Genomic DNA, 17076 nt, shown 5'->3' with positions numbered 1-17076 from the left:
CTAAAACAGTTACAGTGAACAAGCGGACTTTTAACAGCCGCCCCTGTATTTGTATGCAAATACACTCCTGCAAAAGTCCTTCTAATTTGAAACGGCGTCATTTGAGTCCTCAGGAACTTTGGGAAGTTCCACCAGCTTAGTTACCGGGCGAACATAGGTACTGTCTTTAACTTTGACCTCGGCAGCTCGAACAACGCCATCAATCCCTGGGAAAACTTTGGCAATGGTACCCACAGGCCAAAGGCCTCTAGGCAAATTACAGTCCACAATCATAACAGCTCGTCCCACAGCCATGTTGTCAGTGGACTTCCTCCATTTCTGTCGGAGTTGCAGTCCTGGGAGGTAATTCTGTATGAACCGCTTCCAGAAGTGGTCGCTGATGACCTGACTGTGCCTCCATCTTCTGTTCGAAAGAGTGCCTGAGGGGCCGTAAACTGCCTGGGGTAGTGCTGAATCATGCCGCCCCATCAAGAGAAGATTTGGTGTGATGGGATCTGGGTCAGCTATGTCAGCCGATGCATAGCCGAGCGGTTTTGAGTTCAAAATACCCTCAACCTCTATGAGAGCTGTGAGTAGGACTTCCTCCGCCACAACTTGGTCCTTCAGGACTACTTGCAGAGCTGACTTCACTGCTCTGATTTCCCTCTCCCAGGCTCCTCCGAAATGAGGAGAGTGTGGGGGATTGAAGCAAAAGTTGATAGTCTGCTTGGCCAGTTGCTGCTTCAGGTCCGGCTCCATGTTTTCAAACGCTGTTTGGAGTTCTCTGTGCCCACCTCTGAAATTGGTCCCTCGATCAGACCACATCTCGTATGGCTTTCCTCGGCGTGCAATAAATCTGCGTAATGACATAAGGAAGGAATCGGTGTCAAGGCTAGGGAGGAGATCAAGGTGCACGCATCTGGTTGTAAGACACTTGTAGATAATTCCCCAGCGTTTCTCTCTTCTACGACCTATCTTTATCGTGTATGGCCCAAAACAGTCTACGCCCGTTGACCAGAATGGCGGCTTATAGAGTCTCAGTCGTGATGAAGGTAAGTCAGCCATTTTGGGTGTAGAAGGTGAGGCACGCCATCTCCTACAGTCCACACACTGGTGCTGATGTTTCTTAATGGCTTGACGTCCTCTGAGAATCCAATAGGTGCGCCGTATTTCCGCAAACAGCCTCTCTGCACCTGGATGAAGGAGCTGGTCATCATAAGTATTTATGATAAGCTTGGTCAGGGGATGTTCAGCCGCTAATACGATGGGATGAATACTGTCTGGATCTAAGTCGGCGGCTCGACGGAGGCGGCCTCCGACTCTGATGAGACCAGTAAGACTGTCATATTCAGGGGACAGCACGCTAAGACGGCTGTCTGAGCGAACTGGGTGACCAATCTGGAGGGCTCGGGCCTCCTCTGGGAAGCTGTCAGTCTGAGCCGAGCGAAGCAGCATGGTCTTGGTTTCTAGTTGCTCCGCTGCTGTAATAGGAGCGTCGGCCGCCCCGTGTTGGGTCTGGTATGTAGCAGCAATCAGCTCATCTAGCGTGGCATACTGTGTTGGATCCGGTAAGGTCGGGGATGCAGAAGCGTGCCCACAGAATGCAGTCTTCCTGAGCTCTGCCTCACTGCATGCCGGGAACTCTGTTGGCAACTTAGGCCAAGTGTCAGCAGTTTGTGACAGGAAGGGTGGACCATGTGACCAACGATTGGGGACAGTTAGGTCGGCGAGATGTTTCCCTCTGGTGATGTCATCAGCGGGATTGAGGTCAGAGGTCACATACCGCCACTGTTCAGGAGATGTCAGCTCCTGTATTTCACAGATTCTAGTCCCCACAAATACCTTATAGCGACAGGAACTAGACTGGATCCACTGCAGCACCGTTGTAGAGTCTGTCCACAGATAGATCGACTGCAGGAGAATGGTGAGCTCCGTCTGGAGTAATTTGGCCAATTGGGCTCCTGTGAGTGCTGCGCAAAGCTCCAGCCGGGGCATTGACACCTGTTTGCGTGGGGCCACTCTGGAGCGAGCCATCAGGAATGATGTGGCGATGGGCAGTTGTTGCTCGATTACTCGGAGATAAGCCACAGCCCCATACGCCTTTTCTGATGCGTCACAGAATATGTGAGCCTCGTATGTCACATTGCTGGAGTTGTGAGGAGGAGCGTAGCAGCGGGGAATGGTGACATGCTGAAGGTGTGACAGTTCACCTTCCCACTCCAGCCAGGACTGAAGTAGATTCCCTTCGATGGGCTCATCCCATCCTCTCTCTGTGCTCCACAGGGCTTGTACAATCAGCTTGGCCCTTGTAATATAGGGACAAATATAACCTAGGGGGTCATACTGGGTAGCTAGTACCTTGTACACGTTGCGCAGCGTGACCGTGGAGTAGGTTATAGGGCGGTGCTTATATCCCAGGACATCTGTCGGGCAGTGCCAGCTGAGTCCTAATGTTGATTCTTGTGGGTCGAGACTTTTGAAGTTCAGCCAAAGCTCGCAGCTCTCTGATCTAGCTGAAGTGGGCAGGTGAGCAACTACTTCTGGCACGTTGCTCGCCCATTGACGTATCTCGAATCCTCCTTGAATGAGTAAATCTCTCATTCGGTCGATGAGCTGCTTTGCCTCTTCTGGGTTGGACAGGGACTGCAAACAGTTATCCACATAGAAGGCTGTGTGGACAGAGTCACAGATGTCCTTGTGGGTGTCTTCATACTCCCTTGCATGTCTCTGTAGGGCGAAAATAGCACAACAGGGGCTACATGTCGTTCCGAAGGGCAAAACTCTCCACTCATACACATCTGGGGGCCGGTCAGTTTCACAGTCCCTCCACAGAAACCGTAGCAGAGGACAATCCTCTGGGAGCAGCCGAATCTGGTGAAACATGGCTTTGATATCTCCACTCACGGCTACAGGGTGTTGGCGGAAGCGGAGTAATACCCCCAGCAGAGTGGGCCCCAAGGGAGGTCCCGGTAAGAGGTAGTGGTTCAGGACAGCCCCCTGAAACTCAAACGAACAGTTGAAGACCACCCTAGCCTTATTATTGTGATGTACCATGTGGTGGGGTACATACCATGACTCAGAAGAGCTATGTGTCTCATCTGGGCTCAGCTTAACAACATAACCAGAATCTACTAACCTGTGGATCTCCTGGCTGTATGTGAGAGTCAGATCAGGATTCTTGGCCAGCTTACGTTCGGTAGATCTGAGGAGACCTTTTACTGCTTCAGGAGAGACACACATCCGTGGAAAGTCCCTTCTTCTCAGCAGCGGAGTGGCGTATCTCTCGACCCCGTCTACTGGGACTCTTATGGTCTTTGTTTCCAACATAGCTACCGCCTCTCTGTCCTCCTTTGACCGTGTGACCTCCTTCTCTGTCCTGTAGGGGGGAGCATCTAGTTGCCACAAACGCTTCACATCTTGATGCAGGGTCTCTGCAGGAGAAAGGCACATGTTCAGGCACTGCAGGTCCCCCTCAGATGCAGGCATACTACTGGCCGGCCCCTGAATGGCCCATCCGAGCTTGGTGCGGATGGCTACTGGCCCTTTGGACGACCCCCGAAGGACGGGACGGACAGGGGTGATGAGTTGAGCGTTATCTGAGCCAATCAGCACCAAAGGTTGGACCTGGTTAAATCCCTCTATCTGGACCTTTTGTAAGTGAAGATACTTCTTCTTTAGCTGTTCAGCTGGACATGACTGAGTAGCTAGGCTCAGTTGTTGGGCTGTGAAGGCATGTGTTACTTTGTATCTCACTTTGGGCTTAGCCCTTGGTGACACCTGAAATGAGACAAAGCCTCCCTTCATCTGGATTACATCTCGACGGATAGTTCTCAGTGAGAGTGTTGCTTCCTCCTGTTTCAAACCTAGAGATTTAACTGCCGCAGGAAGCACAACAGTCTTCTCTGAGCCGTCATCGAGCACAGCAAATGTATCCAGTGATTTGCCCCCATGATGTAGTTGGATTGGTACTACCTTAAGCATAACACGACCTGAGTGACTTGAATAGTCTAGGTAGACCATACTAGTACTCACAGTTAGTATGTTAGGGTCCCGCTTCTTGGCCTCAACCAGGTCATGGAGCACCGACAAATGCTGGTCACCACAGGTGCTGCACGGCTTCTTCAGTGTACACTGCTCTGGAGAATGTTTACGGCCACAGCGCCAGCATTTGGCCTTCTCGGTAATCCAGGTAGCCATAGCTTTGAGGTCTAGCCTTTTGAATCCCTCACAGCCATTCAGATAATGCTCTGTCCCTTCGCAGTATGGACAATAAGGTTTGAACTTCTGTCTCTTCTTAGGTTGGACTGTCGGATCTGAAGCTGTAGATTCTCCCTCCTGTTTTAGCTTGGCTTGGGCTGGATTTGGACCGTAGTAGATGGAAGCAGATTTGTTGTGTGGCTTGAGCCCTGCTGAGGCTTTGAGTAGGTTCTTCTCTGGACGTGGCTTGTCCGGGGGCATTTGAGAGGCTTGTCTGGATAGCTGAAGGACTTGGGATTTCCGTTCGAGCCATTCTGAGAAGTCATACATATTGTATGTTCAGCTGCTGCCACTGTGGATGATCCCCCGGGTGATACAGTACTCGATGAAGTTGTCCCTGTAGTTCAGAGGGAGCTTGGTAAGCAGTCTGTCCACATGTGAACCACAATGAAGCTCACTGGCTGCTACTTCATCCATGGTACTGAGAAGCCCGACCAGGCTGGACACCGACAGGGAGAGGTCTTCAACAGCTTGAGAGTCTCCGGCTCTAATAGGGGGGCAGTTTAAGATAGTGCTAAGCTCACTTTGGACTAACTGCCTTGGCTGTCCATACCTCTGCTCTAGCGCCCTCATTGCACTAGTGTAGGGAGTGCGGTCGTGAATGTAGCGCTTGGCTACCTGTAGGGCGCTGGGGTGCTCTAGATGATCTAGAAGGACCTGATACTTGTAATCTTCTCCCAGATGTGAATGTGGCCCTAAGGTGCTGTCCAGCCCTTTCTTTAATAAGGCAAAGTCACTCTCTCTCCCTGACCGGAAGATCACCAGCTTAGGCTTTGGAATGCCATATGAAGACGCCACCATCATCTCCATCAGGTTTGGTAGAGGCGTTCCTGCTGGGTAAGTTGTGGCAACCTGTGGATTATGGTGTTCAGCAGAGGAAGATGATGAATAGTTACCTCCTGAGGGATAAGGAACATAGTATTTGCCAGCTGGATCGGGCAAAGCTTCAGGATGCAGTATGGTGGGCACAGGGCGATGAGCTTCTGCCCACTGTGATGGCTGAGTCACAGGCGCTGGTGGACGTGAAGGTTGCTGCAAGTACACAGGATTAGCTGGATGTCTGAATTGGAAGACAGGAGCAGTGGGATGTGACATCTGCTGCAGACTCACTGGGTCCACAGCCTGTGATAGCTGGTGCACTGAAAGATGAGCATGTTGTAGTGGCTGATCAGCTGGGGCTGCAGGATGTAATAGCTGCACCTGGCCTGGCCTGTTTATCAGGAGCTGATGTTCCGATCGCTGATATGAGAAGGGTTCAGCAGTGCATCGTCCAGGTCTCCTGAGTGGTGTCGATGCAGCTACATAAGTGGCAGGGTGCAGCACTGGCTGAGTGTGAAGGCTCACTTTACGAGGAGGTGATGGAGCAGATGTTTCCACTGGCGTCGGCATATTCGCAGGTGTTGTGGTGCCCTGCTCTGAGGGTATTACTGGCACAGTTAGTGGCTCTGTGGTATCATGTAACACCTCACTGCTAGGTTGTAGTGGTGCAACTTCTGTTATGGAGGAAATATGTTGGGGTTGTTGTAACGCTCCTGTTTCTGGGGAAAGAGGACTGCCAGGTTTAGAAGCTTGCTCCAAACGCTCCACCCGCTTTAGTAATGTCCCACGAGTTTCCTCCATAGACACTTGCAGTTGAGTCATGTGTTGGAGGACGCTGCTCCAAACTGATTCCATCCTCTGCCATCTCTCATCCTCTTCATAGTCGGAGCTGCTTGAACTACTTGGAGCTCTAGATGGCTTGGGTGGCTCAGTTAGGTTGTGCTCATAGTCCACCAGATGTCCTGGAAGCTTCTTCTCCCGCGTTGGACGGGGGCTACTCGATGCACTTCCATCCTGAGGGTTTGCCATCTCATTAACTCAGCCAAGGCAAATCCGGCTCGAAGGACCACTTGTAAGATATGTTTGCACTGATTGCCGATCACGCTTCAACTGAGTCGTCCTCGGTCAGAAGGAATGGTACTCCACAGTGATGTAGTTCCAATAACTTTAATAAGGAGATGGCAGATGAAATCAACAGGACGTATAGCGTTGGTAGGGAAGCGATTGCATTACAGGATTCACATGCAGGTAAAGGGGGTGTGAGTGTGTATATGGGTGTGTGTGTGTGGCCATATGGTAAGCACGCACACAGTATTAGCCCACACAGGAACGCAAGTAAATACGTTACTCCTCCGACACACCTCCCATCTGTGCAGAACTGCGCTGAACACGTTCCCAACCGGAAGTACAGATACCGAGGTGCATCATGGGTAACGTAGTCTAAAACAGTTACAGTGAACAAGCGGACTTTTAACACAATGGATGCATGATCTGATTAGTCGACTAATCACAAAAATAATCGGTGACTAGTCGACTATCAAAATAATCGTTTGTGGCAGCCCTAGTTGAAAACGTGTTTTCCGACGATGTTTGCTCTGTAGTAAAATTAGCGATATTTGACTGCCCTGTTGATCTCATTGAAATGTATACAGCCTATTTAAAATCTAAAACTTAACATTGTCCGTAGCCTGCTGTTGTTACCACTGTCCTGTTTGAAATGTAATAAGAGAAACTGGTTATTTTGCCATATATGCATGTGCCGATATGGAACCCAAGGTACTAACTAACTAACTGACTGGATGCCCATTAACCTTATAACTCCTGTTGTGTGTGTGTGTGTGTGTGTGTACAGATTGTCAGTCCAAAGAGGGAGAGAGGAAAGAGGGGAACATGAGGACAAAGTACAAGATCAGGAAGTACCAGGTAAGAAAACAGACAGGGAGTACTAACAGGCAAAACAGTAACTGTTTAACTGGCAAAGAAAAAGAAAGACAAACAACTAATACAAACAACTCATACAATCTGGAAGTTGTGTTCTCCCTATATTAAAGCTGCTATACAGAATCTGCAAAACAAACTGGGTTGTCAGCCCTGGCACTGCATTACCATATTGAGCTTCAGTCAGAGGATACTGTTGACCTTAATATTCTATTAGAGCGATTAGAACATGCTGTAGGTATTACAGGTATTGCACTGCAGTGGTTTGTATCATATCTATCTAATAGACTCCAATTTGTGCATGTAAATGGAGAGTCCTCTTCACACACTGAGGTTAATTATGGAGTTCCACAGGGTTCGGTGCTAGGACCAATTCTGTTTACATTATACATGCTTCCCCTAGGCAGCATCATTAGAAGACATAGCATACATTTTCACTGCTATGCAGATGACACCCAGCTCTATCTGTCCATGAAGCCAGATAACACACACCAATTAGTTAAACTGCAGGAATGTCTTAAAGACATAAAGACTTGGATGGCCACTAACTTTCTGCTTCTTAACTCAGATAAAACTGAGGTCATTGTACTCGGCGCTGAAAAGCTTAGAAATATGGTATCTAACCAGATTCTTACTCTGGATGGCATTACCTTGGCCTCCAGTAACACTGTGAGGAACCTTGGAGTCATTTTTGACCAGGATATGTCCTTCAACGCACATATTAAACAAATATGTAAGACTGCGTTCTTCCATTTGCGCAACATCTCTAAAATTAGAAATATCCTGTCTCAGAGTGACGCTGAAAAACTAGTTCATGCATTTATTACTTCCAGGCTGGACTACTGCAATTCATTATTATCAGGATGTCCAAAAAACTCACTGAAAAGCCTTCAGTTAATCCAAAATGCTGCAGCAAGAGTACTGACAGGGACTAGAAGGAGAGAGCATATTTCTCCTGTTTTGGCTTCCCTTCATTGGCTTCCTGTTAAATCCAGAATTGAATTCAAAATCCTGCTCCTCACATACAAGGTCTTAAATAATCAGGCCCCATCTTATCTTAATGACCTTGTAGTACCATATCACCCTATTAGAGCACTTCGCTCCCGCTCTGCAGGCCTACTTGTTGTTCCTAGAGTATTTAAAAGTAGAATGGGAGGGAGAGCCTTCAGTTTTCAGGCCCCTCTTCTGTGGAACCAGCTTCCAGTTTGGATTCAGGAGACAGACACTATCTCTACTTTTAAGATTAGGCTTAAAACCTTCCTTTTTGCTAAAGCATATAGTTAGGGCTGGACCAGGTGACCCTGAATCCTCCCTTAGTTATGCTGCAATAGATGTAGGCTGCCGGGGGATTCCCATGATGCATTGAGTTTTTCCTTTCCAGTCACCTTTCTCACTCACTATGTATTAACAGACCTCTCTGTATTGAATCGTATCTGTTATTAATCTCTGTCTCTCTTCCACAGCATGTCTTTATCCTGTCTTCCTTCTCTCACCCCAACCGGTCGCAGCAGATGGCCGCCCCTCCCTGAGCCTGGTTCTGCCGGAGGTTTCTTCCTGTTAAAAGGGAGTTTTTCCTTCCCACTGTCGCCAAAGTGCTTGCTCATAGGGGGTCATATGATTGTTGGGCTTTTCTCTGTATCTATGAAGCGCCTTGAGGCGACATTTGTTGTGATTTGGCGCTATATAAATAAAATTGAATTGAATTGAATTGAATTGAATTGAATTGAATTGAATTGAATTGAATTGAATTGAATTGGAAGTCACGGTTGCCAAAGACTTTATAAAGCTCCAGAGTGAGGCTGGTGCCATCCCAGATATGTTAACATTGTACAATCTTCTGGATAATCAGATCGTCCCCAAACTGAAAACTGTTATTCAGGTTGCCCTAACAAACCCAGTTAGCAGCTGTAGCTGTGAAAGGTCTTTTAGTGTCTTGAGTCAGCTCCATACCTGGCTGAGAAGGACCATGGGTCAAAGCAGACTCCAGCACCTGGCTGTGATGTCAGTTGAGAAAGAGATGCGTGAGAGACTTGACCACCAAAATGTGATAGACAGATTTACCAACCTCAAGGTGAGGCGACATAGGTTAAAAGAAAAGAAAAAATCTGCAGAGCCATAGTAGTATCTGCAGTAAAGATCTTTTCATACATTGTATATATTGTACCAAAGGCCAAGTGTCTCCATTTTCTAATAATATTTTGTATATTTCAAGGACTCTTCTATTTTTGGAGTGTATTTTTTATGTATCTGTATTGTATTATACATACACTTTAGAAGTGAATCTCTGTCCAAAAAATGCACACAGTTTACTTTTTACTCACTATGAGCATCATTTATCATTTTTCCCCAGTAATTAAGGTTAGGATGTGTATTTTTTTTAAATTCCAATCCATTCTTCTTTGGCAGCATTTTAATAACCTTGATCAGATTTGATGGTTTTGTTACAGACTTTTCAAAAAAGTGTTTTGCTATTCTTTCAAAAATGTGGGGATTAAATTGTGTTAAAATGTACAAAACAGTGATGTCATGTTTTGTGATGAGGACCCAGGCACAGAGAGACTTGATGAATTTAAGAAACTTATGATTTAATAAAGAAATTTGCAGACTTGCACAGAGAGGGTAAAATTATGATGACTGATAATGGAGATGAAGACAACAAACGATGAGGACAGGGAGGAACAGGGGTTTAAATGCACCAAGGAGGCAGTCAGACAGAACTCGGGACAACTGGAGGCATTTATGGATGCAGGGACTGACAGAGACGGGGAAGAAGTCTTATTGTGATGAGTAAAGTTTACCTTGCCTGGATGGGCAGCTCTCTGGGTGCTCAGCACCCCCAAAGCTCTGATCCTAGAATCGCCCCTGACTGAAACTCTTCAAATAAGCCATTCCTCTGCAGATGATCTGTTAGCTGTTTGACAACTACTCTTTCAAGGATGTTTGATATGAAAGGAAGGTTGGAGATTGGCCTATAATTAGCTAAGACTGCTGGGTCTAGAGATGGCTTTTTGAGTAAAGGCTTAACTGCAGCCACCTTGAAGGCCTGTGGTACATAGCCAATTATTAGAGATAGGTTGATCATATTTAAGATCGAAGAATTAATTAATGGCAGGACTTCTTTGAGCAGTTTTGTAGGAATGGGGTCTAAAAGACACGTTGATGGTTTGGAGGAAGTAATTATTGAAGTTAACTCAGAAAGATCAATTGGAGAAAAAGAGTCTAACTTAACATCAATGGTACTAAGAGTAGCTGTAGATAATATTACATCTGTGGGATGATTATTGGTAATTTTTTCTCTAATGATAAAAATTTTATTTGTGAAGAAGTTCATGAAGTCATTACTAGTTAACGTTAAAGGGATGGTTGGCTCAAAAGAGCTCTGACTTTTTGTCAGCCTGGCTACAGAGCTGAAGAGAAACCTGGGGTTGTTCTTATTTTCTTCAATCAGTGATGAGTAGTAAGCTGTTCTGGCTTTGTGGAGGGCTTTCTTATAAAGCAACAAACTATTTCTCCAGGCTAAATGATGATCCACTAAATTTGTGACACGCCATTTCCTCTCCAGCTTACGGGTCATCTGCTTTAGGGTACGTGTTTGAGAATTATACCACGGAGTCAGGTACTTCTGATTAGAGACCTTAGTTTTCACTGGAGCTACAGTATCCAGAGTCGTACGTAGTGAGGAGGTGAAATTATTAACAAGATAATCGACCTCTGTTGGAGTAGTGTTCAGATAGCTGCTCTGCTCTGTGTTGGTACAGGGCATTGACGACGATAACAGTGGCTGGATTATATTCTTAAACTTAGTTACAGCCAATGTTCCCTCTTATTTTTCATGTGTCTGAGCGAACACAAACTCCCTGAGCGTCCCTTGGACCACTGTGAGCAACAGCAGACGTGTGCGCTGTGGTCATGCCAGCATCGAATCCATCCAAGTTACATGTTTATTAAAGTAATCAGATTACAGCATTTACATTTATGTTAGACTACTTTTAATTAACTGCTTTAGCCCACTTACAATGAAAATGTAAAAAAATCTTGTTCATGGCCTGTGTAGCATGTTAACACTATTGGAAGTAAAAATAACTTGAACTCCAATTTTGAAAACACAACTTTCTTTTTTTTTCTACAAAGCTCTGACTTGTATTATGAGTCTGTGGTCTGTGGTCTGGGAGAGAGTCTGTAACTCTCTGTCTGCAAAATACAGTATATAAAGACCAATGTTGGGCAATTAATTATATAGTTACTTCTTCAAAAAAGTAACTGAGTTATGCAAACAACAACGTTTTTGCAGCTGTTTACCTAAAAATGCAGCCAAGGCGTTTTTTTAAATAAACATTTCAAACTATTTACAGAACAATCAGCTGTTCTGCATCAAATCTGATGCCACACAAATTATTTGTGCCACTCCAAAAAATAATTTGTGTCCACTATGAGATGAAGGAGAACAACAGCCTGATACCTGCAGGCCTGACAGCAGCAGATGTATCACTGCTGTAACACCTGTAACACTCAGCAGTCGCCTCATTGTTCTGACACACACAACAAAACTATTAACTACACTACACACTAACTACACACTAACTACACAAGATTTGTGCTAAACGTCGCAAATCTCTCACATCTCAAACACGCCGTCACTCCTAATACTTCCCCCTTCCTAAACAACTAAATGCCATGTTGCCATATCATTTTTTGATTGGTCGACATGGTACATTTTTCGACCAATAGGAAAGGCTGGGGTTTTTTTGGTGTTGTTTTTGCTCACAGACGGAGAGCGTTTTTGAGCATTTTCCTTATAAAACACTGTTTTTACCATTTCTTCCTGCAGTAAATATAAACAACGAAAGTATTCAGGAAGAAACCAAACATTGCTATGTGGAGTGAATAAATAAAAGTATATTTACGGTGGCCTCTCTGTGCTTGTTACCAAAGCCTGAAATGTACCATTTTGTAATTACTATAATTTTTCTGAACCTTGTGCTTTTATTCACAACACAATTATGCATTAAGCAATAGAAATGCTATCCGGCCATTAAGTTTGATGTCATTAGCCATTTCCAGGTCCAAACTCCGCTGCAGGTCCCAAAGTCAAAGAAACTCTGCGACATCACTGAGAGTTACAAACTGTCTAAATTCTTTCATCTTTAATAAAATGATCAGTGTGGCTCTACCAGGTGTAACATCCAGGCATCCATGAAGACAAAATATATGAAATTTAACAGAGTTAGAAGTTAGATTGCTTGTTTCCACCTGAACATGATACACCAGCTCTTCTATCACTTCCAACATAAATGAAGACAGAAAACTAAACAGCAGTGACTTTTGTCAGGTTACTGAAGTTGGGCTAGCTGGTAAATAGTGATGTGCTACGTGATCGCTAGCGACACAGCTATGTTAGCATAACATAAACACAGTGAAGCTGGAGGATGAACGCTAACTTTTTTCCACTTGATAAAAGTTAACGTGAGGGTTCCCGATGGTTAGGCTGACAGTGATCACTGGCTGTTTTTAGGGGCTTGTTCAGATGTAATAGAACAAGATAAAAAGCATTAAACCATTTTAACAGCACAACAGGCTTAATAAACAGTTTGGGCACGGAAGCAGGATTCATACATCATCACTTAAAGAACAGCTCTTGGGGCACAGCTAGCTCAGTAGATGCCACATGATCGAAAGGTTGGGCGTTCAAATCCAACGAACAGAGGCTATCCTGGATTGGTAGCTGCTCACTGCATCACTGAGTGAATGGGTTAAATGCAGAGGACTAAGCATTTTCCTACAGGATTAATAATGTATACATAAACAATGAGATTCAAGATAAGGCAAATTTGATAATATTCGACACGTCTGAAATGCAGAAATATCAGTAAAATACACAGGAAGTAATATATCTGAAATATTAGTAAAACATAACTTAATATAAATGGTGAACAGCACACTTTTGTGGCATTTGTCAACACCATTAGAAAAAGGGTCAACACCGTCAGACAAAATGGTGTTGATAGTGTTGACATCTGATGGTGTTGACAAAATACCTGACTTTCTCTCATAACACATGTTTATCTGACAGAAGCCATCTTGTTTTTCATCAGTTGCTTATGGCCTCTACAATCTACCTAAATGAAGCTCTTTTTACAACAAAAAATAATTAAATCTTGGATTATATCGACTTTGGTGTTGACACACTATGGTTGTGACACAGAGTTTTATCAGAAAGGTGTGCAATAAATGAAATACAAAACAAACAAATTATCACAGCAGTGACCTCATGGCATGTGTATCAAACAGGAAGTGGTAAAGGGGTCCTCAGAGTGTAAGCTGCCCACAATAATTCCTGATCTTTTTGTACTTTTAAAAAAATCTGACGGTGTTGACAAAAACTCTGGACACGATTTTAATCACTTAAAAAATATATATAATATATATATACCCCCCCCCCAACCCCCCGCCCCCTCCAGTTCTGCCGGAGCTTTCTTTATGTTAAAAAGACGTTTTTACTTCCTGCTCGCTCAAAGAAGGTCATGCAATAGTTGTGGTGTTCATTATTACATGCAGTGTTGGGGAGTAACGGAATACATGTACCGCCGTTACGTATTTAAAATACAAAATATGAGTAACTGTATTCCGTTACAGTTACCGTTTAAAAAGGTGGTATTTAGAATACAGTTACTTTGTTGAAATAAATGGATTACACGGCGGTACTTCCCTGTTTCATATTGTGGCGGGTCAGGACTGTTTGGGTTTTGTTTGACAGCTACGTTCTGTTGTTCCAGGTGGCAGCGTTACGGTTGCCATGGTTACAGGGTGATGCTCTCGCTCTGCATGTTTCCTGGGTGAGAGAGGCCTTTTTGTTGTTGTTGTGCTTAGCTAATAGGCAGAATGCGGAATGTAGCTTCATGGGCAGTGTAGTCCGTGTTGCAGGGAGAATGGACTGCCATACACATTATGTGTCTGTGAGCGCGAGGTGGGAGAAAAAGGAAAAGTACGAGCTGTCATCGAGCAGAAACGGGAGCTGGAAGCATGTAAATATAATAATAACCACTGCAGCCAAGAAGAGTGCCTGACGAGCCCAGTTGTAAGTAAACTATTAAAACTCGACTGTACGCTTTGTTTGTGTTTTCCTCTGAAACAATAAGTTCCATTGGAGCAGCCTTTCAACGCCTCTCTCTGTCTCTCGCAAGCAGAGTTGACCCAGACAACAAAGTAAAGCTAGTTTTCGGCTACGAGCCGACACAGAACCCACCGTATTAGCCAGAGGTCCCTTTACTACGGTTCGGAGCCGCGGACCTTCAGTAACAGTAATAAATCATACAGCAATAGTACATTCATGTAGTTGTAAACAGCATGATAATATATTAAGTAATCCAAAGTATTCAGAATACGTTATTCTCATTGAGTAACGTAACGGAATACGTTACAGAATACATTTTGGGGCATGTATTCTGTAATCTGTAATGGAATACATTTTTAAAGTAACCTTCCCAACACTGATTACATGTCAGGATGATTGGCTAATATGTCCTGTGGTTAATGATCAAATCAGAATTGATACATCTCGTAAGTTCTGGTGGTTTTTAAGTTCACTGAGAGTCTGAAAAATTACATAATTCAAGTGTTATCTTTCTCAAAGAAACCAAGTAATTATGTATATTCACATATTGCACAAGGTAACAAACCCATGAGCACATCTGTCATTTTTTTTCAAAGATTTGAAAATGAATTGAGAAATCATTAGTGCACAGAATTAAAGCTGAACACAATTAAAACCAGGAAGTGAAGGATTGCCCAACTGTTGAAGGTGGAGCCAGGAGAGCCCCCGGGCAGAGGTTTTGTCTGTGTTCGCCCATGTCCATCTCTGTTGACCTCTGGCCTGCATGTGCGTTAGGTAAAGACTGCAGTGGAGCTTCAGCTCTCCTTTGTTGGACTTGCACTGCTGTGGATATTCAACAACAGATTCAGCTCTTCTCCAGTGGTTTTTTTTTTTTGTCTTTTTGTTCCCAATAAGACTCTGACCAGTCAGAACTGAATTCAGGATTAGACTGCAGATTCTGACCTGATTAAACAGCCTGTAGGCATAGCACATCCTCTGTGTAACATGACAGAGGCCACATTTTGGCATGGACATGAATGGCTGAACATGCAGATAACAGGCAGAAGTGCTGCTGTAAAGGTCCTTGGATTTCAATACTTGAGATAATCATTGACAGCAAATGAGTTATGTTCATGTGTAAAATGAGTTTGTCCATTTACATTTCTAGAAACTGTGCATAAATATGTCTGTAACTTCTAAACAGTCAGTGCAATGTTTTTGTTAAACCCTTCAATTAAATTGAAACTCTGTATTTCAATCACATCCTGACTGTTTGATTTGAAATCCACTGTGGTGCTGAACACAAAGCTACAAATACACATAGTTAGGTCCATATTTGTTGGAGCGAGACACAAAGTGTGAGAATATTCAGAATGAGTCGCAGCATCACAGCAATCATGCAGGAAAAAGTTTTATAAGTGTTGATGCTGTGTGACTTTTACAGTCTCCAACAGTGAGTTATCAGGTCACTGTGTATGTGTAGCCATGTTTACAGCGATGGTGTGAAGCAGACTGAAGTTTGACTGAGACTTGAAGATCAGACCCAAGTTAGTGAGTTCAGCCCTGATGGCTGCCATAAAACGTTACTCTGAAAAATTCAGCTCATGGTTTGAAGCAGATTTCTGTGGCTGTGAGATGAGCCTTTATATTAAAATCATCACTACACTTCTGATATTTCCATTAGTGAACTGTAAAATAGCAGCTTTAGCACAGAAGAAGCTTACTCGACGGTTTCAATACTGACAGTGTTTTTGGCAGTGATGGTTAATCTCTTCTTTTTTAATCTTACTTTATACAGAAAACAAATGATGGACTTCTGTTTGTTACTTTTCTGACTTCTTTTTATGTCTGTTGTTAAATCTCTACAGCCACAAACAGTTTTCTGAACCTCCACCAGTATATTACAAGAGCAGAACTCCTCTGCTCATATTCCAACTCACCAAAGAGGGACAGCACGCCACAGGCAATCCACACCAGCAGGGACACTCCCACACTGCCGGAGTGCTTCAGGATTCCCTTTGGTGAGATGAAGATCCCGGCTCCGATGATGGTCCCGATGATGATGGAGATGCCTCGAAGCAGGGTCACCTTCTTCCCCAGTTCTACCTTCCAGTCCTCACGCTTGAGTTCTGTCCCGTTTGAGGAAACTTTGTGTCCATTTGCTGCAGTTTCTCTGTGAGCAGATGCAGAGCTTCCAGTCATCTCTGTACACAGTGCCTACCACGCTTCTTCTCTTTATGAATGCTCTGTCTGTGACTGCAGACACCCCGTGTGGCTGAGGTTAGGTCTCTCAGTCTTTGTGACTGAAAGTTACAAAACTCTGAGTTAAGACTAAAGGCCAGGCAGGCCGCTCTCTCTATCTCTCTCTCCTCCCACCCACCAACCTCCACTCTGCCCTCCCTCTCTCACTTACGTCTCACTTTGCTGCCCGGCTGTCTACCCTTTGACATCACCAAACTTTTCTCTCCTTTCTTTCTTCTCTGCACTTCTGTCTCACCCTGAGTTTGCCTTCCTGCAGCCCCTCGTGTAAATCCTGGCTCACGTCAGTGAGATGTTGCTCTGTTGGGTAATCATGACACAGCAACCGGTTTTTCAACACAGACTCACCCGTTTCCTTATCTCCACTCCGTATCCAATTTCTCTTTTGTCTATTTCCTCTTGTGATTCAACTTCCTCCTCTTTTTATTAACATGCCGACACAGGTCTGTAACCTGCCCTGGGATGATTTCAATCGAGGCGAGCAGGTAAAACCAGCTTTCCTGGGACAGCAGCAACGTCAAAGAGCTATACACACTGCTTTACTTCGAGGTGACCATGGTACTCAAGGGAACAGATAATAAGGAAGTATTAGAAACCCTGTAAGGGCTGGTGAAACACTGCTCTGTTTTTTGTAAAATCAAAGTTAGCTACTGAACATGCCTATCATTGTTTTCACTGCTAATCAAATTATCTGGTAAGAAAACAAAGGCACAGGAATAAAAAAGGCTTTCTGC

The 17076-nt window shown here is 44.5% G+C and overlaps 1 protein-coding gene across 1 annotated transcript in view; it reads right to left on the bottom strand.

The window, feature by feature from the left end:
- LOC146525022 (cystine/glutamate transporter-like) overlaps positions 1 to 16591 on the bottom strand; it is a 65404-nt gene extending 48813 nt beyond the window's left edge. Inside the window, exon 1 of the mRNA XM_085175187.1 lies at positions 16024 to 16591. Within this exon, the coding sequence (XP_085031313.1) occupies positions 16024 to 16285 (262 nt within the window). The 5' untranslated portion in view covers positions 16286 to 16591. The remainder of the gene's footprint in view (positions 1 to 16023) is intronic.
- Between the last annotated feature and the right edge of the window lie 485 nt (positions 16592 to 17076).

This window comes from Neolamprologus multifasciatus, chromosome 2, assembly GCF_963576455.1.
Source record: "Neolamprologus multifasciatus chromosome 2, fNeoMul1.2, whole genome shotgun sequence".
NCBI lineage: Eukaryota > Metazoa > Chordata > Actinopteri > Cichliformes > Cichlidae > Neolamprologus > Neolamprologus multifasciatus.
This window is presented reverse-complemented; position numbering and strand designations above follow the sequence as displayed.